At 38.5% G+C, this 27,013-nt stretch overlaps 1 protein-coding gene across 3 annotated transcripts in view; it reads right to left on the reverse strand.

Annotated features, from left to right (window-relative positions):
* The window catches only part of kat6b (K(lysine) acetyltransferase 6B), a 36,667-nt gene extending 15,121 nt beyond the window's left edge, over positions 1–21,546 (reverse strand). For 2 of the 3 annotated variants that reach the window (XM_053501543.1, XM_053501541.1), the window contains exons 1-2: positions 21,371–21,546; positions 14,850–15,711 (exon numbers count right to left, since the gene is read on the reverse strand). In XM_053501543.1, coding sequence (XP_053357518.1) covers positions 14,850–15,470 — 621 coding nt within the window. In that variant the 5' untranslated portion in view covers positions 15,471–15,711; positions 21,371–21,546. Of the gene's footprint in view, positions 1–14,849; positions 15,712–20,251; positions 20,509–21,370 lie in introns of those variants that run through there. The other variant, XM_053501542.1, reaches the window with a different exon arrangement.
* Between the last annotated feature and the right edge of the window lie 5,467 nt (positions 21,547–27,013).

The following is a 27,013-nucleotide window of genomic DNA, read 5'->3' on the forward strand; positions in this document are numbered from 1 at the left end:
GAATTAATCTTTATGCATTGGTAAAAAAAGAAAGAAAGAAAAACAAACATTAAAAACTTACAATTTACTACACAGAGATTTGGACTGGAAACAAGCAGTGTGGAGACACTATAAAACGTCTTCTCTTTCCAATCTGCATCTTACACTAGATTCGTGCAAAGCGCATTGCGCACCATTCATATACACAGATACCAAGTGGCTCTCTTAAATAACTAACCAACCAACCACTTTTTCTTACACAAAAACCGGCACCAGCCTCAAAATATATACAAATGGTCTCATCAGCCATCAAGGGCAATATACAAAATTTTAAAACTTGTTCTACTGAAAGAATTGTATAAATTGGAAGGGCAGGAGGGCAATATAGATGAATATCACAGTTTTCATGAACTGCTACAACACTACAGGTATCATTCTACACTGTTTACATATAGGCAGGAAGTACTTTTGTGAAGTTTGTTTAGAATTGTAATAAAATCTGAGGAGGGAATATTATCCTGAATCAGATTATTTATAAATTCATGATACATAGAGAATTGCAAAACAAATCAAGCCATAACATAAGTATTGTTAAAATATTGTACAACATGTGGTTCTGGTGATTCCCACCTCTAGTCCATTAGTTTAAATCTGGGCATTACACCCGACTCCTCGTCAACTTTATACTTGAACACCTTTTAGATGTCAATTACACATAGAATAGAGCGCCATTTATTTCTGTGCAATGCCACAGTGTTAAGAAATTATACTGTGTAAACACTGCTACTGCTATGTACAATGTGAAATAAAACCTCAAAGTTGAATAAGCCAATAAGATCGCTATTATTTCTATGCTCTATGATTGTATTTTCCACACCTGAGCACACACTACAGCTGTTTAGACTACTGACAAATCTGCTGAATCTAGCACAAAGACATCACTTAAAGGCAGGATGCCACATCAACCGTGCAACTGCACAGAAGGCAACATTGTTTTACTTCACACAATGCAAAAGACACAGACTTCGACAAAATTATTTAATCAGTAGAATACAAATGGTCTCCATGACATATGATGGATGCTATGACGAGCGATCTGAACAAGGCTAGCCATGTTTCCTTTAAATAAATGTATCTTTCTGCATGTCTGAGAGATCATTATTTAAGATTTCTACATTTCTGAATGGCTACACAAGAGAGAACATCTTTTAATGAAGTGGCAGCCAGGGTACCAATAGAAATGAGACTGTACTGAAAATGTGAAATGTTCTCTCAATCCCATAATATGGCTTTTAAAGCAGGACTACAACTATATTTTTTTAAAAACTAGAACACATTTTTGATTACAAGCTAATCCTAAAGTCATCTCCTGTTGCAAGAACAACAACAAAAAATTTGGTATTTGGTACATTTACATAATGGCATTACATGGAAATGGATTCTCCCTCTCTTTCCAAATCCACAGCCGGCACATGGACATGTCACCTACAACTATGTGAAAGAGTAAACTGCTCACATTAAACTATGACTTTTCTACCATGTTGTGGTAAAAGTAGTAAAATATCAAATTTCTTATCATTCAATATTTATTAATTACCACACAAGCAAGACTGCGAGTCAGAGCATCGACACAGCTGTGATTCAGCCATAGGCACAGGTGCACAGTGCAGCTTCTGAGGGAGATCACAGCCGTGCCGATATACAGTACCACACCACATTTGCAAAATCAATACTGCTTTTGTACAAACAAGAAATTAATCTTAAGTAAATGACAGTTGAGAGACAAAATGGCCTGGCTTATGTTCACTCTGTTAGCAGAAATAGGATTGCAAAGAAACTAAACTCGCTTTGTAGACTGTTGGCTATCTGGCTAACCAGCTCACAAGCACATTCCTTTGGAGTTTCTTTTATTTTTAACATCTATGATGGGATTCCTTTTATTATTATTATTATTATTCTGTCTGTGATGAAATTTGCATTTTAATTCATAGTAATCATTTTCCATGTCTGCTGATGATAATGTCGCTGACTAACGCAGTAACTGTTTTGAACTAGCAAATGGAATTTCACACGGTGACGACAGACAAGTAGAAATGTTTTAGTAACATTAAATTAAATCAGTCCTTTAGAAATGCCACACATCCAATCAAATTAGTGGATCAAACCTAATTGTTGTATAGTATATAACAGTTTATTATTCTTCACTAAAGATTATTTTTTTATGTTTGTACTCCGGCATCATGCCATGACGCTGCACTCTGCTTGTACTTTGAGTGGAAAGAATGCTCATGTTAACATTTTAGGTCTTACTTTTAATGACTTCCATTATATTGCTCAAGCTTTGTCTGTGCGATTACTTCATCAGGCATCATGGTGTTTTACTTGTTTGCAGGTGGCAAATGAAAACTGCAGCGCAAAAACAGTGAGAGCACAGCTGATGTGACGACTATTTAATAACACTGTCTCATTTTACTCATTTTCTCCTGAAAGAAGGGAGCGCAGTTTGATTATTTCTATCGGTCACACTTTCATGCGTCAAGCTCACCTCGATTAACCTTTTTCTCTGCGTTTAATCTGGTCGCCTCTGGCTAGTTATAATGCGACTAAGAAACCGATGCGATGCAAGTTAAATGGGTCGGTCTGTTCGCGAGCCTAATAGAAAGAAAAATAAGTCTCGACAGTGTTTAAAGACACACCTCTTATGTTTGTGATAACAGCGATGTGCCCAATGGAATGTAATGTAAATATAAAACAGAAGAACTGTAGTGATTTTGCCAGAGATACAACCAGAAAGGACATTTTCCTTCTCAAGAAAAACAATTTTCTGATTGTAATATGGATTGATATGGCTTAAGACATTTAATACCCTCTTTTCTCATATATTTTGTCTGACAATTACATGCTTTGGGAATACATAATCCAACTGTTTTTCTCAGAGGCAGAAGGAACTCGATAACCAAGTCATATGCATTGTAACATTATGCCTGTTCCACCCCAGGTTTCCAGTTCATTTAAACAGCCAACAGCTCTGAATGAGGAGAGGCAGAAACACTGACCTGCCTTGTTACACTTCATTACAAAGTCCTGAAACATCTGCGAGATCAGTCTACTATTTTTTGCCGCCCGGCTCTCTGATCATGTTTTCTCAACTTTCAAATCTGGTCATCTTGCCTAGATTTCAGCCGATATTTCATACACAGACACAGGTGAACTTCAGCCCATTCGTGACACACCGTGCAACTGTTGCAAAGTTACAAAGGCCATGTCCGTGATAGTCGGAAAGCTATCTACACTAAGGACCTTCTCTGCAGAATTCCCTCTAAAAGCACAGAAATCATGAATCTTCCTCCACGGTCCCTAGAGAAGCAGATGCAACTATAAAGCCAGAAATTCTGCACAAATCTCTGAACGGAGTCACACTGAGGACTTGGTCTCCAGCGTCCTCTGCAGACGCAACGCAATCCTACATCACCTTATACGCTAGAAAGAAAGTTTAGCGCAAAGTGATCAAGGCATATTCAAATTTTGCTTTTCATGTACACAATCATAAACAGTATGATATGCAATTAAATGCTTATACGACTGCCTGTGAACTAAAATTCAGAAGACAGAACAGCAAGATTTTAATACAATGGAGGAAAAAAAATTCACTAGAAAATACAACTAAATTAAGGATAGAATTTCCAATTAAAAAACAAATCTTCCTTTTAAAATTATTCCACTCGTTCACTTGGCCACCATTTACTCACATTTTCAACTCCCATAATATTAACAAACAGCTTTCTTATGATCAACAAATATGCAGTTGGTGTGCATTTCCTCCCCCATTAAATGAGAGATTCTGGTGATGCAACCATATCAAGTTATACCTCATTCGAAGACTCCCTTCACTGGATTGATGCCATAATTTCATACAAATATTTTTTAAAGTAAAATTAACATACACCAAGCACCAAATGTGGGTAGATTTTCCTTCTGGCAAGTAAATCCTCATGGTGGGTAAACGCTTGTACCAAAATAGTCCTGTTATTAAGTTTCTTTTTTTTCCCCACAAGTCTTTGTTTTTGTGAAGCTACAGCTTCTTTTTTCTTCTCCTTACACTGTCTGCAAGCTTTGAAGTGTGGGCTGAGACACAAACGTACACAGACACAAAAACACACACCAGTCACCATGCCACTTCTATTTGCTCTATGGGGGAAGTCACCTGGCTGCAACTTGTCTTGGCTTGCATTAACCTGTGTTTAGCATGTACAGTACGTGGTGGTACAGTATTTATTACATACTGTACATTCCGCATGAAGGGGCACTGCCAGGGAAGAAAAGGAGGACAAGGCAGCAGAAAGACGTAAACAAAGTTTGGTGAAAATATGGTAGTTTAGAGATGGTGTTTCAGGAGACTACAGTACGGTGCTGAGGTTATAGTGAGTTGTCCTGTATGCCGCCAGTATGGCAACGACGAAACAGAAACTCATCTGGCAACGAAAATAAAACTATGAAACCTCAGCATTCGTGACCATGAATGCAGCAAGTGCCACACTGCCTGCGTGTCCGTGTCCTGGGCTCAGTCTCGCATGTCTCCTCTCGACAGCCTCTGTAACAGCATTAAGTGACCAACAAAAATCATTTTGCTTTGACTTCCTCTTTCAGTAGGCATTCAGCATAATCCCTCATAATATCAATGAAATGTGCTAAAAGGAACTCGGATGCAACAAAAACATTTTTATTCTGGCAAGTAAAAAACTAATAAAAAAAACAACAAATAATAAATACTTGGCCGGTGGATTGCCCTCATCTACCTGCCAACTTCTCCGCTAAGTCAAAAAGTTTATTTTGGACCCTGCTTATAGCACACGAGCAGCAAAAGCTTCTGCTAAAAGTTACATTACACTCAACAGATATGTTTTATATATGCATACACTAGGGATGAGCAATAAAACCATATGTATCGTGATAGACACGTGATCGATATCAATAAATTCCTAATTGCGTGTGTGTTGCTAGAACGCAGTGTTAGCTTCTCCGCTTTATCTTGTTGTTTCTCGCGGCAGCGCAACAGCCCGTTAATTCATGCCCATACAGTGTCGATGCATGTCGACTCTGTATGGACAGTCGATGCATGTCCATTCTTTTATTTTCTGCGTTGTCAGGCGATATTACAAACTTCCGAGTGGATTCCGTACTTAAATCAAAAACTACTGAAAAAAAAACTGGTTCAGGCTCTATATTCCAGCTTATCTCATATTTCCGCGTTTACGCACATTGGACTGCATTACCCACAAAGCACTGCCCGCACTGGACTACACTCCCATAAACAGCTGCCGTAACATCAACCTCTCCCCCGCAACAGCGGGTATAATTGTGTAAACATTTTTACACAATTGCTCTTGGCGTGAGAGAGTTCTTACAATGACTTGCGTGGTTATTCAATTCAGTTTTATTTGTATAGCGCTTTTAGCAATTTTCATTGCCGCAAAGCAGCTTTACATAGTCAAAAGAATTATTTAAGTTTGTATGAAATGTGAATTTGTATGAATCAAAATGGTCAGTTTGTCCCTGGTGAGCAAGCCGAGGGCGACAGTGGCAAGGAAAAACTCCCTGAGATGGTAATAGGAAGAAACCTTATCTAACCTAAGGTTATCCTGCTTGTTCGCGCTATTTCCGCGTTTGGATTTACCGTCCACGCTACAAGGGTCAGCTTCTGGTCCGCTTCCGGTTGCCCATGACAGTTGCATTAACAAAGGCACTCACTCTCTGGTAACCTAGCAACATAGGGAGTGATACTGTTACATGATTGACGTTAGTGTATCAGGGTTGGTTGCGCCATGTCGTTGTCTCATGCTGGTCTGCTGGATTCCTCTTCAAAAGCAGAAAATGCACTTTGCACTATTTTATTACACTTTATTAAAGGGGTCATACGGGCCTACATGCACTTTTTCAAGCTGTTTGGACTAAAATGTGTGTTAGGAGAGTGTGTACACAACCACACAAAGAGCCGCCCAGTGATTTTCTTTTCATTTATTAAAATAACATGCCCCTTCTGAAATCAGGCCAATCTCAAATGCCTGTTGATGTGACACCACACCGACAGAGGCCGCTCCTACTATAGTTGATTGACACTGGTGTTTTAGCAAAGACACGCCCCGAGTGAGAAGAAGCTGTCAGCCATTGTTTTTCGCCGATGGAGCAAAATGTCGCCTAAGCGAGTGTGGTGTACAGTTGTTGGGTGTAATAGCGAACACAGCAGTCGTCATTCACTACCGACATCTGAGCCGCTGAGGACCAGTGGCTGAATTTTGTTTTTGAAGCTAACGTCCCCGCCGAGCTACCTAAATGCGTTCATGTTTGTGCTAATAATTTTTTACCAGACTGCTTTATAAACGCGGGTCAATATAAAGCAGGTTTTGCTAGTAAGCAGCTCCTAAAAAATGAATCTGTACTAATGCTTCGTGTTCCTGCTTCATCTTTACCAGGCTCGGTGAGTGTAATTCCTTTTACTATGACTCTTTGCAGATCGCCTTTTCTAATAATCACCATGAATGCGGAGTGTAAGTTAACTTACACTCTCATAGAACATGGATATGGCTTCTTCTCTATATAATCCCTAATCGCCCGTTTATAATAAACAATGGATTAAGGTGATTGTCTAGTTGCAAACTGTGTACGTAGTCGGAAAACTATTATGCTTACCTTTTTAACGTTAGATGGTTTATAACGATGTCTGTCAAAGATTAAGTCATGTAAACACATCGCGTCCGTATCTCTCTCGGTAAGCTTCTCCGCTTTTGTTGTTGCTCGCGGCAGCGTAACAGCCCGTTAATTCATGCCCATGCAGAGATGAGAAAGACAAATCGAGTCGATGCATGTCCATTCTTTTAATTTCTGAGTTGTCAGGCAATATTACAAACTTCCGGGTGGGTTCCGTACTTAAAACAAACCAAAAACTACTTAAGAAAACAGGCTCAGGCTCTATATTCCAGCTTGGACTGCATTACCCGCACTGCGTTGTGGGCAATGCAGTGTGGGCAATGCAGTCCAGAGCATTGCTCGCAGTGGACTACACTCCCGTGGCTATACCCCACGTGTGTTGTGAAGACACGCCCCACATAACTGGGGGGTGGGCTCAGCAGAGATCATAAGCATTTAAAGGAGCATGTACTGAAACAGGTTGCTGAGAACAGAGCTAGTTTTTTTACCAGGTAAAAGTAGTGTTTTTTTTTTTTTACACAACCATTGAAAATTTTTAATTAAAGTATATTACAAACTTTTTATTAGGACCCCAAAGAATCATATTAACATTTAATGAAAAATGGGGCTGGATGACCCCTTTAAGCATTTCTTACATTTTCTTTCATTTTGCACCTTAAATGTTAAGAGATAATTGTTAAGTGTTCATTGTGACTTTAGACTTATGTTTATATTTTAATTATTTGAGTTTTCCATGGTTATTGACATTTGTGTCTTAATAACTGAGGGGACTATGATAAGAGTAAGGTTAAGTTTAAAATAAAAAAGTTTAAATGTAATATATTTTTCTCCTGGTCCTTATTTTAAATGGGTCATAAAAATATCAATAATTATCGATATCGACCGATATGAAACACTGATATTGTGATAGTTTTCAGCCATGTCGCCCAGCCCTAGCATGCACACACACAATATACACAATTATATATCTGTCTGTAATGAATTGTACTGAGGCAGGTCAGCGTTCCTGCCTCTCCAATGCACACACACAGTCCTGAACACTCAAACATCTGCAAGATAGGAGTACAATTTTTAGCCACCTGGCTCTCTGATGTTTTCTTAACTCTTAAATCTGCTTTCACAGGATGTTTTGTGGTTAGTTGAGATGCACCAACAAAAAGTTATATTCTCAAAATGCCATAGTCAGTTTCTGCACCTCATCATTTTAACCCTAGTTTCTATTATCGTTTAGCGAAACTACATAAGCAATTTATACCTTAAATCAGGCATATTCAGCCAGCAATCTCGTATCCATACGACAATCAAAAACCAAAGAGCTGTTTTGGGGAAGGGGGGGAATGGTGCATCATTAGTTTTTACATTGGTCTATTATTAAACCCTGGCTTTTATAAATGACACTTCAAAGAGGAGGAAGATTTCACAGCTGCACTGAAGAGGGAATTAAAGTAGAGCTCTAAACACTGAATAACGAAGTCTAATAACTAATCTCTCACACACAGACACATACACACACACAGCTGATCATTCTCATTCAGTGCAAAGTTCAGAAAAAGACCAAGAGGAGGAGCACCGTGAAGGAGCATACTGATTAAATAGTAGCACTGCATACTGCAGCTTCATTAGACACTGATGTGAGCCAGTGATCTGGTAGAAAACAAACATGTAAAATTAGGTATATTTATATTCTCTGAAATGTACAGCAAGGTTCGCATGGGAACTTTTTCCTTTTTTTAAAAACTAATTCAGGAAAAATGTAAACTTTAGTACCTATTTTATTTATCCTCCCCGCCCACAGAAATAAAATCAAGCTGCAGGCAGAAAAGTGCACAAAAATACTGAATCCGTTTTAATTTTTTTTCTCTTGCATTGTGTTCTCGTCTATAGAAACTCTGCTCATGCTCGGTTAAGCATTTTTTTAAGCGATGTCAGACCGCTTCTAACTGAACTCTGCTCAATTAGCTAAACCAGTCTCTCTGCCGTGAGATCCAGGACGGTGTCCTACATGTTTGTTTAGAGTTTGTTTGTTTGTTTCCCCACCAACTGCTTACATCAGATCAAATGGTAAATTATTCGAGATGGATCTTTGACTAAATTAGTCCTCACTGTCCATTTGTCCAGGAATTTTATGAAACACCTTAGATGTAATACATTCTTACACATCCTGCAAACTAAAACCTCCGGGTATAGGCCGATTCCCAGCCCCGACCTAATACAAAATTCTTCTTGGTAACCATAACGATCATTGTAGCAGCATTTGTTGCTTAGTTTTGTGAAAGACCAAAAGCAAGATGGCAGTTTTCTAAAAGACAAGTTGTATCCTGTCATATTGAGTAATTGTCTGACTGTCTCAGCCAACACTGGAGACTTTAATGGCACAGCGAATGCCACTGGATCTGAACGTTAAAAACATCAAATCCATCTCTTTAAACATCTAACAGATCAAAACCTTCGGGAGAGCAACACACAAGGAACGTCCTGAGCACGAGTGAAAAAACTAAACAGGCTTGTTTAAACACTTTAATGCCATTTCAACAGTTGAGCCCATTTCAATAGCAGGTTGTTCTGCCTTGTTGGTTAAATGTTTTAAAAGTAAACATTCACAAGCTCAGTCATGTTAAGCAACACGTTAAAGCACAAGTAAAGACAACTTTCTATGATGGCCATCAAGAGCAATCTAAGGGGATGATGGGTAGGGGGAATGAATGTGTTGGGGCAAGCTCTTAAACAGTCCCTCAGTACATTTATACGAATGCGTTACGCTGATATTTGCTACATGTTCTTAAAAATTCTGAAAGGAATTTTGATTAAGGGGTACAAATGAAAGCCTTTTTTGGAGAAAGTAAGTTTTAGGTTACTCCATCCTCAAATTTCTGAGAAAAAAAAGGTTTAACTTTTTAAGCGGAAGGAAATTGGGTCTTCTAAAAAAGACTTTATTTAAAAAAAAGAAGAAAAAAAAAGTAATTGCTAAATACACTAGGTTATGCATTAGTCACTGAACTTAAACAGGTCACTTGTTAGATAATTCCTGAAAAGATACAGTAAAAAAAATCTATAACTAGCGTAAGACTAAACGAGTGGACGTGTTACTACTACTTCAACACTATGACTAGGCGAAAATAATGAAATGTAAAGGCAATTTAAAATCTTAATCTTTTATTGCAAACGTTAAACATATCATATAGCTGAGGTAATTGGATGGAGAATTATGCCACATCCTGAAACAAATGCTAAAAAATTAAAACCATTTCATGTGTTTGCACTCTTAGATGTTTCTCAAAATATGCAAAATACATGAAGGATTGATTAACAAAGCTTCAAACAGACTACAGAAACCCTGCAGATTATATGATATATATACAGACATGTGAGGCATTAAGTTAGGGTCACCTGGCCCTAATGATGAAAGGGCGGAGAAGGGGAGCTTTTGGTGATTAACTGTTCATTAAGAGGAGTATTTGACACACAAGGTGTTACGCCTTGCAAAGACAAATCTGAAATCACTCAAGTTAGGGTCAACAAAGCTTCTAGAAGCAAACGTACTTGGCATCCCACATAAAACTCTGTTTTTCCTGATCTTAATTTAAATTCCGAGATTATAGAACAGATAAAAGACTGGGACTATGCCCAGATGATGGTCTGGCTCCATCACAGCTATAATACCAACAATAAATGGTATCGACCGTATGAAGCATGGGAATGTCTCATGGCTGACTGTGAGAGAGGAATGTAGAGCAGATACGCTCCCTTCCTCCTGACCCGGGTCTTGTCCCATTACATTTTCCAACAGCTCCATTAGCTCATCCAAGCCTCAACAGCACAAGAATTAACAAGGTCTGGAGGCCTATTAGATTACCATTACTTGATCCAGGTTACGCTGCCTGAGGATAAAGCGCACTATTGTATTAGACACTCAAGCAAGTATAGCGACATTACCACTGATTCCACACAACATGAGACCGGGGCTAGGTTTCTCTACAATACATTATAGCATATTTATATTAGGATGGTTAAAAAAAAAAAAAAAAAAAAAAAAAAAAGCTACAGCACAGCAATGACAGAAAATAAAATGGCTGCAGTCTCTCGGAAGTTTTTCATAATTAAAACTAAACGACTGCCATCCAAAGTCTAACAAGAAAATGATTATTGTGAACAAACTTTGCACAATGTAACTAATATAAGTTCTCAGTCACCCACCAGCACAAGGGAAAGATAAAACTGTATTTTATCAGAAATCATGACCGACTAACAAAGTAAATATTCCAAGACATTACCCTGGAGTAAAAGATAAAAATCAGTTCACGCCAAACATGTTTAATCTTGTGGTCTCAGAGAAGCAGTCACTATACACATCTATCAAAAGAGCCTTCATAAGTGAAGATATTAGCAAATTTGCAGGGGAGGCTGCAAATTTGTAAGTGTATACACTTGGAGACCAGAATAATCTGTGCATTATTAACATGACCATGTAAACAAAGAATGCACAAGCTTATATCTGATGGGTAGCACAGAAATAGCAAATAACTTAATTTTTTTCTTTTTAATTCTCATGCACACACACCAAGGTTAATTTTTAATAGTTCCTTTTAACAAACACAGTTAGGTCAACTTGGGACAAGACGGACAGGAAGTATACAGCCATTTTTAACAAAATTTAAAACAAGCATTAAACTAAATTAAATTGTATACGTTTTTAAATTATCTAGAGAATTCAACACCTGCTCCTAGACACCTATTTTTAATAACATTGTAATGTTTCTGTGAAAAAAAAAAAAAAAAAAAAAAAAAAATTACTAACCATTGGTTTATTTATGCTATTTATTTTATGGTATATTAAATACATTTAAAAAAAAAATGCTTATTAAAAAAAAAAAAAAAAAAAAAAAAAGGCAAACACATACAAACTACAGATATGTTCGAGTTTAAGAAAGGAAAGAAAACATGCTACTGAATATATACATATACATACACACAATTGATGGTACTATAGAAATGAAAAACTATTTAAAAAAAAAAAAAAAAAAAAAAGGACCAAAGTTGTCCTTTGGCTGTTATAGAGTTAAACTATACAAACTTATAGAAATGTCAAATCGTCCAGTTTATTCATCAATTTTGACGTTTATGCTAAAAGAGAGAAAAAAAAAAAAATTCACTGAAACTTATAATGGACTGTGTGGAGTTTAAATATTACAGGGGGGAAAAAATAATCTTAGCAAAAAGAAGACATTGCTAAAAACTGTGCCAGGTACAGTTCAAAATCAAAGCACTTTTCCATTTGACTGCATGACGGAGTTGGAGAAGTCACCCATAAACCTCAAAACTCTCATTATTTCCATCACAAAGCAATCTGTACTAATACTATACTAAGAGAAGCTTAGCTAAACTGGATTTGTGACATGTAATATACACACACATACATATATATACACATACACACATACGTTAACTGCACGTAAATATTTATATACGTGCAGGTTTCGCTTCAAAGTCCATTGTGTCTTCTACTTTTATGTGTAGAATTACATAAAAGTAACACACACCTGGTCAGAACACCAATAGTCCAGAGTTGTTCAGTAAAAAAAAAAAAAAATCTCTCCTTTCTGTCTCTCTCTCTCTCTCCTCCCTGTCTCCGGGTCGCCACATCAGATCATTTGATCTGCAAGAAATCCACAACCCACTTCTCCAGGCTTGGAAATGGCACTGGGGATGCAGCACAAGGGCAATCCATCCAGTAATTATCTGATCACCAACCCAGTAATATCTCGATATAAAAGGAAAGTGCTGATCAGCTATTCCTGATTAACTCCCTTTAGTGACATTACACACCCTCATCCAAAACAGCGCCATGAGCAAACATACTCAAACCTGCTTATGTGTCACTGACAGATTTCAGTTTTATTGTACGCACGCGTTTGATAAAATGTGAGATTGTGTAAAACGAAACGAATCCGAAAAATTACTTCTGTTCGATGGAAATAAAACAATATGTCTAGTGACTGACAATTTTAAACTATATTCATCCAATTAAACAGTGCGGACAGTGGAAAGCACAACGACGCAGTGCTGGCAGCGTGTGAAACAAAACTGTCTTCACGTGTTGTTGCTTTGCATACTTATGCTTCTTTGTGAAAGAAACATGCTTTTGAGAGATTAAATAATTATGTAAGGACAGTCAGCTAAATACAAAAACGATAATGTGATACTACACAAAGAAAAATAAACAGCTGATGCAATAGGCTGTATTGGGAATCGAGAATGATCTTTCGTCAGGTCTAGACCCCCAGTCTGCTCACGCTTGCCAGAAATCTGATTACTTGATGCGTAAGCCTCAATAATGCATTGTGTAACAAGTAGAGCTATTATGGTAGCCACAGCTGCAAATCAGTGGCCCAGCACTCTACAAAAACACACTTCCCCCAAACTGATATAATCAGCTTTACTTTAACAGACCTTCATTCAATTACTGTGTTTCATGCAAGAGTTTTAAGAATGTCTAAAAGGAAACCAGCCAAGAGATCTAATATACCTTCATCACTACAAAATCTGATCCTGCCAGCAAATGGCACAAAAGAGGCCAGGTTTGGCCCCTCTCCTTTCTCAAATTTTAACCCCTAGCAGCATATGATAAAGAGGCCTGGAGCAGCTGCACACTGACCAGTCCACAAGCACACAATTAACAACAAAAGAGCCCTTTTAACGCATTGAGCTAATCAGTGGCCGGTCCACCACTGTCGGCTCCCTAAACCATCTGCGAGATGGCAGACCTTCTCCCTGATTGTGAAAAAAAAAAGAAGGACTGGCACTATGCTATCATGTCCTAGTGTCAATGAAAAACACATCGCTTAGCAACAGTCAAGCCCCCGCGCCTGGAAACCAAAAGCGTTTGCTTTCAATGAACAACTCAACAAGGAGCAGACGAGGGAATGTGCTCCAAGATTTGATTACCAAATGGCCTCTCATTGTTAGTAACCCATGGCAAAAAAAATGAGCACTAAGAGCCAGGGCCAGGCTAAACACGACTTAAATGACCAGCAAGATCGGAACAGCTTTAAATAACAATCCCTTGACGTCCTGACCAGTTTAATATCTAGTTTAAACTAGAAAAAAATTAATGTCTTGACCACAGCTGGATACAGCTGTTCAACATATTAATGCCAATGTTAGGCTGGTAAAGCTCCCCCCCCACTAAAAGTTGAAACCTGTGACAATTAACCAAATAAAACTGAAATGATCACTTTGGCAATTTTAAATAAAGAAAAAGCAAAAGCCTAATAATTACAGCCCAATGAAATTACTACTTTTTTTAATCCTCAATAAAACAGCAGGCAAACAAGACATGCACCGCATTGCCTGGCCACAGAAAATGTACTTTATGATTCTGGAAGCTTAGGTCCTTTAAACCAAAGCTCAGAGTACCAGATAACTAAATACTGACCCCATACTGAGAGCCCCATAGTTATCAAAACAATTATCTGACTAATTTCTTAATGAACATCAGGCCTTTCATATAGAAAATATGGATTGGCTCAGAATATGTAAAATCAGAAACTTTCCAGATGCATATCTGATCCTTATTTCCGAGTGCTTTCACACCTTAGTTCATTTGCTCTGGTGCAAATCAGATCAAATTTATTTATTTATTTATTTTAAACCTTGCAGCATTTTCTCTTCAGTTCAGTTTTCCACATAAAACACACACAAAAAAAAAGGGTGATGGACGTGAACCTATGCAAGTTAAATGTCACACACTGGTGTGTGTAATTGTAATTACAGGCCCTGCTCCTCCTCACGACTCCACTGTTTGTGATTCATCCTGTATCATGGATTGGGTGTACAAACAAAAGAAATGAAAATTCATCAATAATTCAATGATCTCAAATCATCTCATTTAAAGCTTTTTTGGGGGGGGGGGTGTCTGTGTAAATTTATAACCAATAGGTGTGAAAGTATACTTAACTTAAACTTAGTACAAGCTAATTTGAATGTGTTAAAAGAAGGGAAAAAAATAACTCACACTGACACTCAGGAGCCACTTGGCACATATGATACTCCAATGCTCATCAAAGATGAAAGATTTCATGGACTATTAAACTCACCACAACATGCTTTTATGGAGGAAAAAAGGCTTTGCACAACAAAACAGGCAACGTCATCGCCAATATGCATACCTGATCTCTCTCGTGTGGTAGAAGCGTTACAGGTGGAAGGTCCAGTGCCAATCCGATGCTGCTCCTGAAGCCGGTCTTTATGCCTACACTGCCATTTCTCATTCTGTACAGTGGCCCATCCTTTAGCAATCTCCCGTTATTCACAGCACGCTTAGCAGCCAGCCTCAGCCTCTGCTGAAACCTGGGGTTAGCCACCACATTCGCTAGGTCGTCCTGGCTCCTTAGAAAGCGCTCGATGTTCCTCAGAGAGGACCCAGCAGGCACACCCAGGCCCTCAATAGCCCTCCTGAGGACCTTATTCCAATCCAGATGTCGCAGATCTCCTGCAGGTACCACAGATCCTACCGGCGAGGAAACCGGGCCTCCAACCCTGATTGCTGCAATTCTTCCTGGGTTATCCGGGTCTTTGTACGAAGCGCAGCCTTTGCTAGTGACCTTAAGGATGGATCCATCCTTTACAGCTAGCTCCAACTGCAGCAGTACGGTACTCTTGTCTAGTCCGTGCAAAGTTGATACAGCGTGGCAGATTCGCTCCTCCGAAGGCCGCTGCTTCTGCCTTTTGATCTTCTGAATAGCCTCAAGAATCCACTCTGTGTACAGGGGATTGGCCAGTTTCACCATGGTGAAATTATTTGGTGTATTAAGGCATAATCCATGAATACATTCCTTCTTTTTATGAGCAAACAATATGCATCCACAAGCAAAAGTCAGCCATCAATACACCATGGTGTGCAAGATCACTGACAGAACTCCTTATGCCAGACTGTGTCTACATTTCCTCGAAATTTCCAAAAGAGAACTTAGTAAATCCAGGCAAATTATTTCCTTGCAAAATCCTTGCAAACTTCACGCGAGGGGAAACCTGAAAGAGAGAGGGAAAGAGAAAAAAAACCCAGCTTAACAAACAAGCAAACATTTATGCATAAATTTTGTTAACATTAGTAGACATTTTACTGGCTCAGTCCAAACCTGGTGTACACTGTCTCAGGTGGACTGTGCTAAATACAAGCTGTGACTTGATCACTCAGACCGCTTGCGCAAGCGGCCAGATTTCAACTGCACTATAAACAGCAGTGTGTCCCAATGCATCCCCAAAAATTAAAGCCAAAGCCACTAGTGTTTGGAACTGATTTAGTTTAAAAAGTACAAGTGAAGTCAAATCCATGAGTAAGAACAGGCCAGAGCACTAGCAGCTGAACTGGACAACCACAACGAAGAACAGCTACATCGCAACACCAAGCTGTGGGATACACTTGATTGTATAAATCAGCAGCCCGAGTCGCTGAGACTAAAAGATTTTGTCCATGCTAATGTTTCTCATTTGCAATTACCTGGAAAACAAGAAAATTTAAACTCTACTCTCTAGTATCTTTTGCAAAGTTTAAATTTTCATTTAGTGCGCATGTTTAAACAAAGTGCGTCACAGCAGGGTGTCACACAAACATTTGCTACGATTCATTTTGAACTCAGTTACCTCCTGCACTACGCACATCAGCAGTGGACCTGGTTAATGATAGGAAAATGTAATAAAAGAAGAACCCCGGAGCTCACAGTCAAAAGTTTCCTTTTTTTAAAAAAACCAACATGGCTACACAGTTGTCCTCTCCCTGGGAATTCATATATTCATTGTCTACATTAACGCACTTAACTATCTTGCCATACCAAAAACATTCCCCATACACAGGGCAATAGGAAGCTGTGACAAAAAGAACAATTATGTAAAGACAAGAGTTTTAGCAAGTACATTAGTAACAAGTACACATTTTGTTGTTTCTTTTTTGGATGAGAAAAAAGAAGAAGAAAAAACCCACACAACAAACTGCCCTAAAAGATTTGGTTACAAGTACACAAAGTGTTCTGGTAAATATTTACATCATACATAACATTGATTGAGGCTGTGGTCATCACCAAACCCCAGAACTTTTTCTACATGTTCTAGTCATTCAGATATGACTCAACTACTCAGGATTTTTCCCCCTAAAAGGCCTTAACCAGGTGTTCTTGAGGACAAGTAAAAAAAATTGTGCGCAATCTTAGATTTAAAGGGTGGTCTGGGGCACGGCCAAGTAAACTGTTAAGAATCAAGCAGCACAGCAGGTCAATCCCAAAGGTTCAATGAACAAAATTACAGCTGAAAATTAAAGTAACAAACACTCTCAGACTCTGGAAACTAAAGTTTGATCTACATGTGAACAGAATGAATACTGAGTGCCTATAAGGAGACAATAAAATGAAATGTTATTTATAAAGAAATTAATTTAAAAAAAAAAAAAAAAAAAAAACTTACTGCTTCTGGCAGAATGTCAAACTTTGTTTAACTTTTTTTCACCCCTCACATTTTAGTGAAAATGACACTTTCCTGTGCCACACAGAACTGGGTTAAACAATCCCACCGCATGATGCCCCTGCTCATGTATCAAGATCTACTCGGTGGCTACTATCAGGTAGCTAGTCTCCTGTGACTGACTTGGCTGACAGCGCTACCTGTTCTGCAGCATCCTCACCAGATGTCACACTTCCACTAACAGCCGTTACCCATTTGACTGTTTTTGAAAAACTTCAGGCAGATTTTCTCAAAGTGCTCATTTACTCTTAGAGAGAGGGGGCGGGGGGCTGAAAAAACAAACAAACACAACACTACCAGTCATCTGCTTTTATAGCACTTTATTTCAAAAACCTTAAGTCTAGATGCAAGTGCACTGGCAGCCTCACCGACATTGATCTAACCTCCTGGTGCACAGGGAGCCAATAATAGGTGTATTAAAAGGTCGTTTCCACACATACTCAGAGGTCCATAAAGAAAAGAAGAAACAAGACTAACCTGATACAAAACACTACAAACACTGCTCGAATTCATGGCATCACAAATGAAAAGCCTAGATCTGTTTTACTCTAATGCAAGTTAAAAACCAATTATGACCTATTACTGTATGAAAAGATCCTAATAATATCTCAGCAGAAATATACATCAGGCTGTGTGAGAACATCTGATCATATGGTGAAGCTCCTCTAATGAGCGATCTGTGAATAAAGAACATGACTATGTCCCGCTTACATCATCAATCAGCGAGATCTGGGCTCCTGCAGATAATGGTGTCTTATCAACAGAAACATTCTTTAAATTGCCCTGATCTTAAACTGCCCTTGAGGTAGGAGGGAATTTTACCCCTGTGCATTAGCACCAAGTTTGTCACTGTCCTGTGACTTCCCAACATCCTGTGCTGGCCTTTTATCAGCAGCCAACTCAACACAATAGTCGTGTATGACACAACTGTACAGTGTAAAGCCAGCTTAATCTGTTAGGAATAAGACAGAATAAAGTGCATTGGTAGAGGACATTAACCCAAACCTAAACCTAGTGGGTTAGTCTCCTATAACAGGATTCCTCTTGCACCTAAGGGATTTGTCAATGAGAATTATTTTTAAAAAATATTTAATGAAGTCAAACTTTTTAATAAGACACATACATTTCATATTGTTAAAGAGGTACAAGACAAGCTCCTGTTATTGGTTAAACTAAGCAGTGATAACAAAGAGGAGCACAAAAAAATAATAATTGTACACACCAACATGAAAAATATATGCCTCTATTCTGATGATCACATGATGGCATCATTGAGGGTGCGACTACTGACATCTTTAGAGGAAACATAATACTACACAACGCCGCCATAATTCATTTCAAGTTTTAAAAACAGAATTATACACGTAACTGTTGGTGTGTATATATTTTTGGGCCCCTCTGCATTTTCACCCTCTCCCTTGAATTTCATGAGACAAAAAAAAAAAAAAAAAACATTCTGCCTATTACAAAGCAGTGACTCCAGAGACTCCTCTCATGAACAATAATCATTGACTTCAAAAAAAACTCCAACTTGTGAAAGATTAAATATGTATTTTTGTATGCTAAACAAAATTTATTTTAGTCTGCTTTTACCTGTGTTTGAGAATTAACTCAAGAAAATAATTAAGATTTTATTAAAACTGTATCTGATAAACCAAAGGTCGATAAACAAAAGAATCCTGTCTTGAGATGTCTCACACACAAGGGGGAAAAAAAAAAAAGTTTTGATAAGAATTAGATGGAGCAGAGGTTAAAGATGAACAGACTGGGATATCACTAGAGCTTGTACAACAGAAACCAGGATGTAGGGGCTATACTGAAAATCAAAAGACACAAACGAATTGGACAAAGTTAAATAAAATAAATAAATATTTATATGTATATATAAATATGTATGCAAAGATTAATCTGTGAGAAGTGACGGATTAAAGAGGTGTAATGGATAAGACAGTGAATAAGATGAAGGAGGAAGAACAGTGCAGCGAGCAGCCAGCAGGTGACACGCATTGTACAATTTCTCCAGAATTCCTCTGCTCTCAGCACACACACGGAGACAATTCTATCAGAGATCTAAAACAAGCAGAAGAGGGGGAAAAAGGCAGGACTGATTTAATCCTGACATCTACAGAGATCAGAACCTGCTGCGACATGGCAGACACACCGGCAAAACACTCCAAGCAAGTAACACGAACATTCATGCGCCAGGTGGCGAGCAAAGTTCTTAACCAAACAAGTGTTAAGTGGGAGGTCAGGACTAGAAATTAGGAGAAAATAGAGAAAGAAAAAAAATACATGTGATTTTTTAAAGCATACATGCATCTCGAACACGTTATAAACACTAGGGAAGGGGTTTCTTGCACACACAGAAGGAAGGCGATGAGGGGAAAATGACACAAAGCAAGATTTCATCTCAAACTGCTCATCAGCCAAGATAAATAAAATAATCCAGCTGTTAAACTACACAAAAATACACCACTGATGAAAATTTCAAAGAAAAACAAACAAACAAATGTCCAGCCATTTATTTTCCAAAGTATTACGCACACATTTGTCACCCGAGACTTAACAAGCTTGACTGCACTTTTGCAACGAGTTAAGTCTTTTGCATTAAATAATTCCATTAACTATTGCATCCGTTTCGATAAAAAACCCAAATTCCCAAAGCTGCCCGCTTAAGACTTTCAAGGAAATAATATAATATTAGCGAACGCGCTAATAATGCTAAATACCATTAAGCCAGCTAGCTTAACAGCATATTCCCATACAGAGCTAGGCAGCGGCTAGCCTTCATGTGCACACACACATATACACACACATACACAAACACACCGCTAGTCAGTAGTTGTAGTTCAGCGCAAACATTAGCTAGCTAGCAAAGAGGCGCTCGGGTTGCTAAGCGGGGGCTAGCAGGCAAACTAGCTAGCATGCTAGGTGGCTAAATTAGTCTTGTGTTTTATGACTACTTCCGACAGATGACTATCGATAATTTATGACGAGAAAGCAAAAGGCTTCAATTAAGATAGCTCCGCGGAACAGATACTAAAGTCAAAATACACACCTCGCCCGGGAACTCCGCACGCTGCTTCAGGAGGACAGGTGACTGCGCTGCCCGGTCGCCGCGTTACTAAACAGACGCCATTTTGTTACAATGTTGTAGTTTACATGAATCCGACATGACACTGATTACAACCCAATGGAGCCTCATTAAACCTCGCCTTCTTATCGACGGGTCCTCCCAAGAAACTTTAATATTGGTTAGAAAGGGCAAACGCTGATCTCTGGTTTGATAACAAAAGTGTCAATCAAACACAAGTCGTTCAGCCCCTGGAGGAGTCGATTGGCTCCATGATCTGTCAATAATCACTTGACCCGCCTTTTAAGGTGACCACTGTTCCCCCCTCTGTTCGCTGTCTGCGCGTGACATATCAAATGGCACACCTGCAATTCTCCACCGTGCGCGCGACACAAATCCGACAGTCGTGGTTACGCTGTCATTATTTCTAAATCGATCTAATTCAATTAATCGATTCTCAACTTAAATCACAACATACTCGCATATCGTGTCTTTAGACAGACAGAATTAGAGCTGAAGGCGTTAGTGCACATCACCAACAGCAAGACATACAGTATGTTAGAAATGTAATGATCATGTCATACAACAAAAACAAATAATAAACAAGTGTAGCATGTCTGGATGATTTGTGGCGTGTCTTATCTTGAAATATATAGATATATAGATGTAGTTTAAACTCTGGAAGAAATACTAATGATAATGCGTTCGCATGTAGTGCACGAGCAGGTTAGAAATGATATTTAAAATGCACAATAAATGCAAATTCCTACATTGCAACTCGAGATCGAATTCTAATGTGTTTTCCGATCGCCGCTTTAATAAAGTGCGCGGTGATGACTGCGCCCCGCATCCAGCCTTAAATCACACCAGCACGAGCCTTAAGCTAACGTCCGCTCACTCGACATCAAGCCGCTGAAGAAAAATAAAATCGGCTGCCATCTGGAAAATTCCATTTAATGCGTGTCGAGCGCTCGATCGCTACAACTCCATCAAGTCACATCACTCACAGCGAGTTGAAGGAACTAAAACATTTATGACTAATTAACAACTCTAAACACACAGCTCGGGTATCGCAGAGCTCAAAAGCCAGAACGTTTCCGTTACCTCAAGTTGCTCGGCGAGCTCCTGGCGGAAGCACTTAATAAACGGGTTTATTTGAAGCTGCGTTAAAAAAAAAAAGCGCGTAAAGGGGTCAATTAAAATCCAGCGGGTCCCGTTTGATCCAGCGAATAAAAAGCGCGGCAGAGGCAGAGGGAACCTGATATAACAACTAATTGAAAGGTTAATCTACATGAGAGTGTGTGGCAAAGTAGTACCTCCCCTTTCAGCACTTCCATCAGCCACAGAGGAGAGAGGACTCGCTGCGAGCACCATGTGACATCACATCGGTCACTGTAAAAAACACTGTACATTACTGCACATCACACACACGCCATGGCGGAGAGCGAAACAATGTGTGTGGAGATGAAATGATTACATAAAACAAGGTTAACTTGCAAGGGACATGTATATCATCCAAATCACATTACACTATGCACTGAAAAAATTATATATATATATATATATATATATATATATATATATATATATATATATATATATATATGTCTAAGGAACTACATAGTATCTATTTTTTTTTTAAGTAAACCATAAGGAATATTCAAATTATGACATGTGCCCTCTCATCTTCAAAGTCGTTCGAACCTTGCCTCTGGTGTCCAAGCAGTTCTCACTTCTCACATTGCTGTGTTTGTTTCCTCTGCAAACTCTAGTTTCCACCACCATCCAAAGTGTCAAATTGCCCAAAGTGTAGGTTTGGGTGATGCTCTTGTGCCCTGTGCTGGGTTGGCACCTTATGCAGGGTATACCCTGCCTTGTACTCCGAGTTCTAAACTGTACCTTTCCTTGGATTGAACCCCTGAAGTACAGGTTTATCTTGAAGTTTAATGAAATACTGTAATAACTATAATAACTCAGAGGGCATCTGTGGTATGTTTCATGCCTGCCATGCAGAAGGTGCAGGTTCAATTTCCACCCAATGCCCAAAACACAGTTACTAGATGCAGTGCAGGTCCCAAGCCTGGATGAAATGGGAGGGTTGCATCAGGAAGGGCATTCGGTGTTAAACCTGTGACAAGTTGTTGTGTGAATCAGATGGTCTGCTGTGACAACCCCTTGACAGCTAAAAACCAATAACAACTATAATAACTCTTCTTATTCACTTTTAATAGCTCCTTTTTTTTTCTCTAGTGAATACAAGGAATATTCCTGGAACAATGCAGGACAGCATACATACATGCATTCCCACACTAATATAAGGGCAATTTATCTTAGTCACTGGCTTGTCTTTGGTACATGGGAGGAAACCGGAGAACGCAGAGGAAATCCACACAGACATGAAACCCTTCACACAGACAGCAACCTAAGCTTGGACTCAAAATCAAACCCTGGACCACGGACATGTGAGGCAGGAAACACTACCAACAATTCCACCAATTCCACCAACAATTACTTTTTTTTTATTATTCTAATAGCTAATTAAGTGTACATAAGTGATCCTTAATGTCCTGTTGTGTGCCGTAAATCAACTAAAAGCTACAGTAAGCTATAATACTTTAAAAAGTGTTTGTCCCCTTCTGAAAGAGATGAGGAAATATATCTGTCTGGAAGGCTCTTGGACTCCCCAGTGAGAGCCATTATTTCCACATAGAGAAAACTAGGAATTAGGGTGAATTGTCTCAAAAGTGCATCAGTGACACGTTGACAAAGTCATAAAATAAGTAGGATGAGAATTTAGAGGACTGCAGACCTTTGCTCATGTCAAATAAGGTCTGCATGCATTATTCCAAAATTTGAAGAAACTAACTAAAAATGGTATCTGTAAGAGGGTTGCAAGGTGAAAAGGAACAGAAGAACCTAAACACAGTGATTGCTATAAAACTTCTAAATAAAGAGTGGCTTAAATCTGGCATTACATGTGGCATACATCTAACACAGTCATACAAGCAGTTAAACATGGTGGTAAGAGTGCGATGGTGTCAGGATATTTTGTTGCTTCAGGACCTGGGTGACTTGCCATAATTGAAAATCCTGAAGAAGAACGTTTGGCCATTAGTCTGTAGTCCAAAGCTCAAGTACAATTGGGTCATGCAGCAGGACAACCATCGGAGGCACAAGGGCAAATCCGCCTGAGTGGCTTAAAAGAAACAAAATTAAGTTTTTTAAGTGCTTCCTGATCTGTGATCCCGATCCTCACACAGGCAGTTCAGAATCAAAAGCCCTCCGATGTGGCTGGATTAACACATTTCTGCAAAAAAATAATAAAATAATAGGTCAAGCATCCTCTTGAGGAATTTAAAAGACTTATTTACACTTAATGGAAGTGTTTGGTTGAAGTTGTTGATGTTAAAGGTGGCATGACCATTTATTAGGTTTTGGGGCAGCTACTTTTTTCAGACGGACAATATAGATAATGAATTAAATTTTTTCTTTGATCTTTTCAAAACTGTTGTGTGTTTTCTCATGTTGTCCTTTTTATCTATTATACTTTCTATAAGGATCTGAAACCATTTCATGTCCCCAAAATGCAAAAATACAAGAATTCAAAGGGAGGGGTTGCACTGTACATTTACAATGCCACGTAATAATAAGAAAAGAACTGATGAGAAGGAAATAAACAGCTTAGTACTTTTATTCTGAGAATGTGGGAAGATAAGAGAACCAAGGGATAAATTTTAAGATAAACATGAAAATGAAAAAATGTCACATTTTAAGGAAGTCTTTCTCATCTAATCATAGTATTGCAGTTGCAGACTGTAAACTAAAAACTCCTGATGCTCTCAAACCATACCTTTTTATATTTTTAACAAACATTTAAAGGACATTTTTACATTAATCACATAGTGGTCATTTTTTACTTTGGTTAGTGGTTTTCTTACATTACCCACAATGCTACCTGCTAAGTGTGGACATGTATCTCCTTATCGCTTTACTCTGTTGAATGCTTTAGAATTTATGTTAATACTTACATAGCATTCTGGACATTTGAGATTGGTCGTTGTTTCTTTCAGTACTTCTAATTTGGATTTCTCATTCACTTTGAAAGTAGAAGGACAGAAGCTTTTGATGGAGATTGCTATTTTCTCTCCTAATAAATGCTATCATAACTGTACTAGCAATATCCCTGTTTGAAGTCTGTATGCTACACACCTGCTAACTTCTCACACTGATACTGAGAATACAGCATTAACTAATAAATCAAATCACTAAACACATCACACATACATCAATCTAAACATATTTATGTGTTCCACGTGCTGACTTTTCCTTGACGCTCAGAACAGCATGATCTTACAACTTGTACAAGTTTAGCTTGTTCCAGGCTTTCAATCAAACAGACTGCTTCTTGTCTTGATGTTTCCAGCCATTACCTCATTATAGCGGCATTTGAAAATAATAATGCTGACATACCGCCATTTCCTCCGCTTTAACTGAAGATTAACGTAATACCAATTAAAACCTGAGGCATATGGAAACCAGTTACAGTTTGGCAGCAACCTTCATTAGCTTTCAGCACAAATCAAGGTAATCTCAAACAACGTGTCTGTCTGTGTGTGTGTCCTAACTCGAACGCCATTCACGTTTCAACAAGTTCATCTCTTTGTAGAGAACAGTTTTTTAGACACACAATAACACCTATACAGACTTAATCACTTTTCTTTTGTATTCATTCGTGAAAAAGCACTAGGAATTACTAGAAGGTTCTTTGCAGCGAGAGTGATAAAAGGAACTGGCTGCTGTTGGGTATCACAATAAAACACAATTATCTATAACATATAATTAGATCATTGGATTTGGTGGCTATGTAGCACCAGCTTGACTCTTTCTCACATCCTCATGCTGAATTAAAGGAATATTTCCTTCGACTATGATAAAACTGCTACAAATGAATGGATGTCTTTGCAGAGTTGAATTATGCTAATATGACTATGCTAGCTTTCTAGCATTGAATTTATTGTTAGCCACAATCATGCAAGACAGGGTTTAAACATCTTTTTCTTTCAAACAGAGCATTTAATCTTCACTGATTTGAAACATGTTCTCAAATATGAATCCCGTAACCTAATAGCCAAATCTTTAAAACATGCCTCTATTGATGTTATACGGCTCATGCTCCAGCTGTTTCCCATTCATTTATATAAAAAAAAAAGAACAGATAGAAATCGGAGTTCTTGCTAAACATGAGTCAGAAAATCTGGATTTAAATTAGACAATTTTTTTTTGTTGTTGCTGAATTCGTGTTTTCACTCGTACACAAATGAAGAGCGCAAACAAACACTTCCAAAAGAAAGTAATCAGCAACGGTGGTGTAATGGTTGAGTAACTTTATCAGCTGCCAAATTACAACAATGAAAACATACATGAAATACCACATAAATACGAATGCACTTATTCAAGGTCACTGTTCTAACATGTGCAGGCAACACTATTACCTAAAAATGAAAAGTTTTGTGCATAAATGGTAGACAGCCATTAAAAGAAATTGTCATATCTTTCTCCAGAAACAGCACTAAAACAGAACTCTCATCTTTTACTTCTAAGATGTGTTGGGCATGGTTTTTACATTTGACCTGGAGTTACAGGCTTTGTCTGCACACGATGAAAAGTCTTCCAAATACTAGGAATTTGTCTTAAAGTGAACTATACTTCACAGACAGCTTTCTTGGATCTCGAGAACACCCAGCTGCATTGTAAAACAGGCAGACGGCTGGAGGAAGAAAGAAAATGCAAAAAAAAAAAAAATTAACAAAATGCCGAAACCGTGCGTGTGGGTGGAAGAGGTGTGTGCGAATGTATGAATGAATTTCAAGAGACTTCAGATTTATTGTAGGTGCAAGCATTTTTCCAGGTTTCCTTTAAATATATGATCAGTGACATCAGATGCTATGCCATGTCGTGTACCTGGATTTACAGTGAATGGAGTCACCAGCTACATCCAGAGAGGGACAAAGGGACAGCTGTATTTTCAGTTCTCTATAATGATGGCCATGAATAGCTGCTAGTAATCCCATAACAGAGACGACCTCTTGTAGTGTTGCCACTATAATCAAGGGGACAAAGGTTCTAACTGCACTATTAGCAGCTGAAAATGAGTAAAAAAAAAAAAGGGAAAGAGGAGAGCAAAGAGACTCCCTGACAGACAGCTTGTTTTTTCCCCTCCAACTTGAAGTTAAAATCTTTTAAGTTCCCTAAGAACTATTTTCTCCCCTTTTTTCCCCTCAGTGTGTCTGATCAAACTAATATGAATGCGGCCGATATGATTATATGTCGCATTTACACTTAGAGATCATGATGATGTGGCACCTCTCACTCACTGGATTTGATTCATTATGATTCATCTTCTCAAGGCTTTATTCCCCCTTAGGTGGATGTGGACCATCCTACTGTACATGGATAACCTGAAAACTGCACTTCACAAAAATTGTTTATATCCAAGCCTCGCACACATTCTTTATTGGATTATTACCTTGCATCATGAACTGCTACTGTAATCATAAAGACTCACTCTCTTATTAACAACGCTCATACTGAACATCCTTTCAACACACTAAGTACTGTTTGACTCTACAGTACACATCTCCAAAATAGTAATGATTTATAATCCTTCTATCTGGTGTTGCCCAAAGGATGATGGGTTCCTTTTAGAGTCTGCTTTCTCTCATGTCATCTCAGGGAGCTTTTCTTTGT

This window comes from Clarias gariepinus, chromosome 8 (genome assembly GCF_024256425.1).
Source record: "Clarias gariepinus isolate MV-2021 ecotype Netherlands chromosome 8, CGAR_prim_01v2, whole genome shotgun sequence".
In the NCBI taxonomy this organism is placed as follows: Eukaryota; Metazoa; Chordata; class Actinopteri; order Siluriformes; family Clariidae; genus Clarias; species Clarias gariepinus.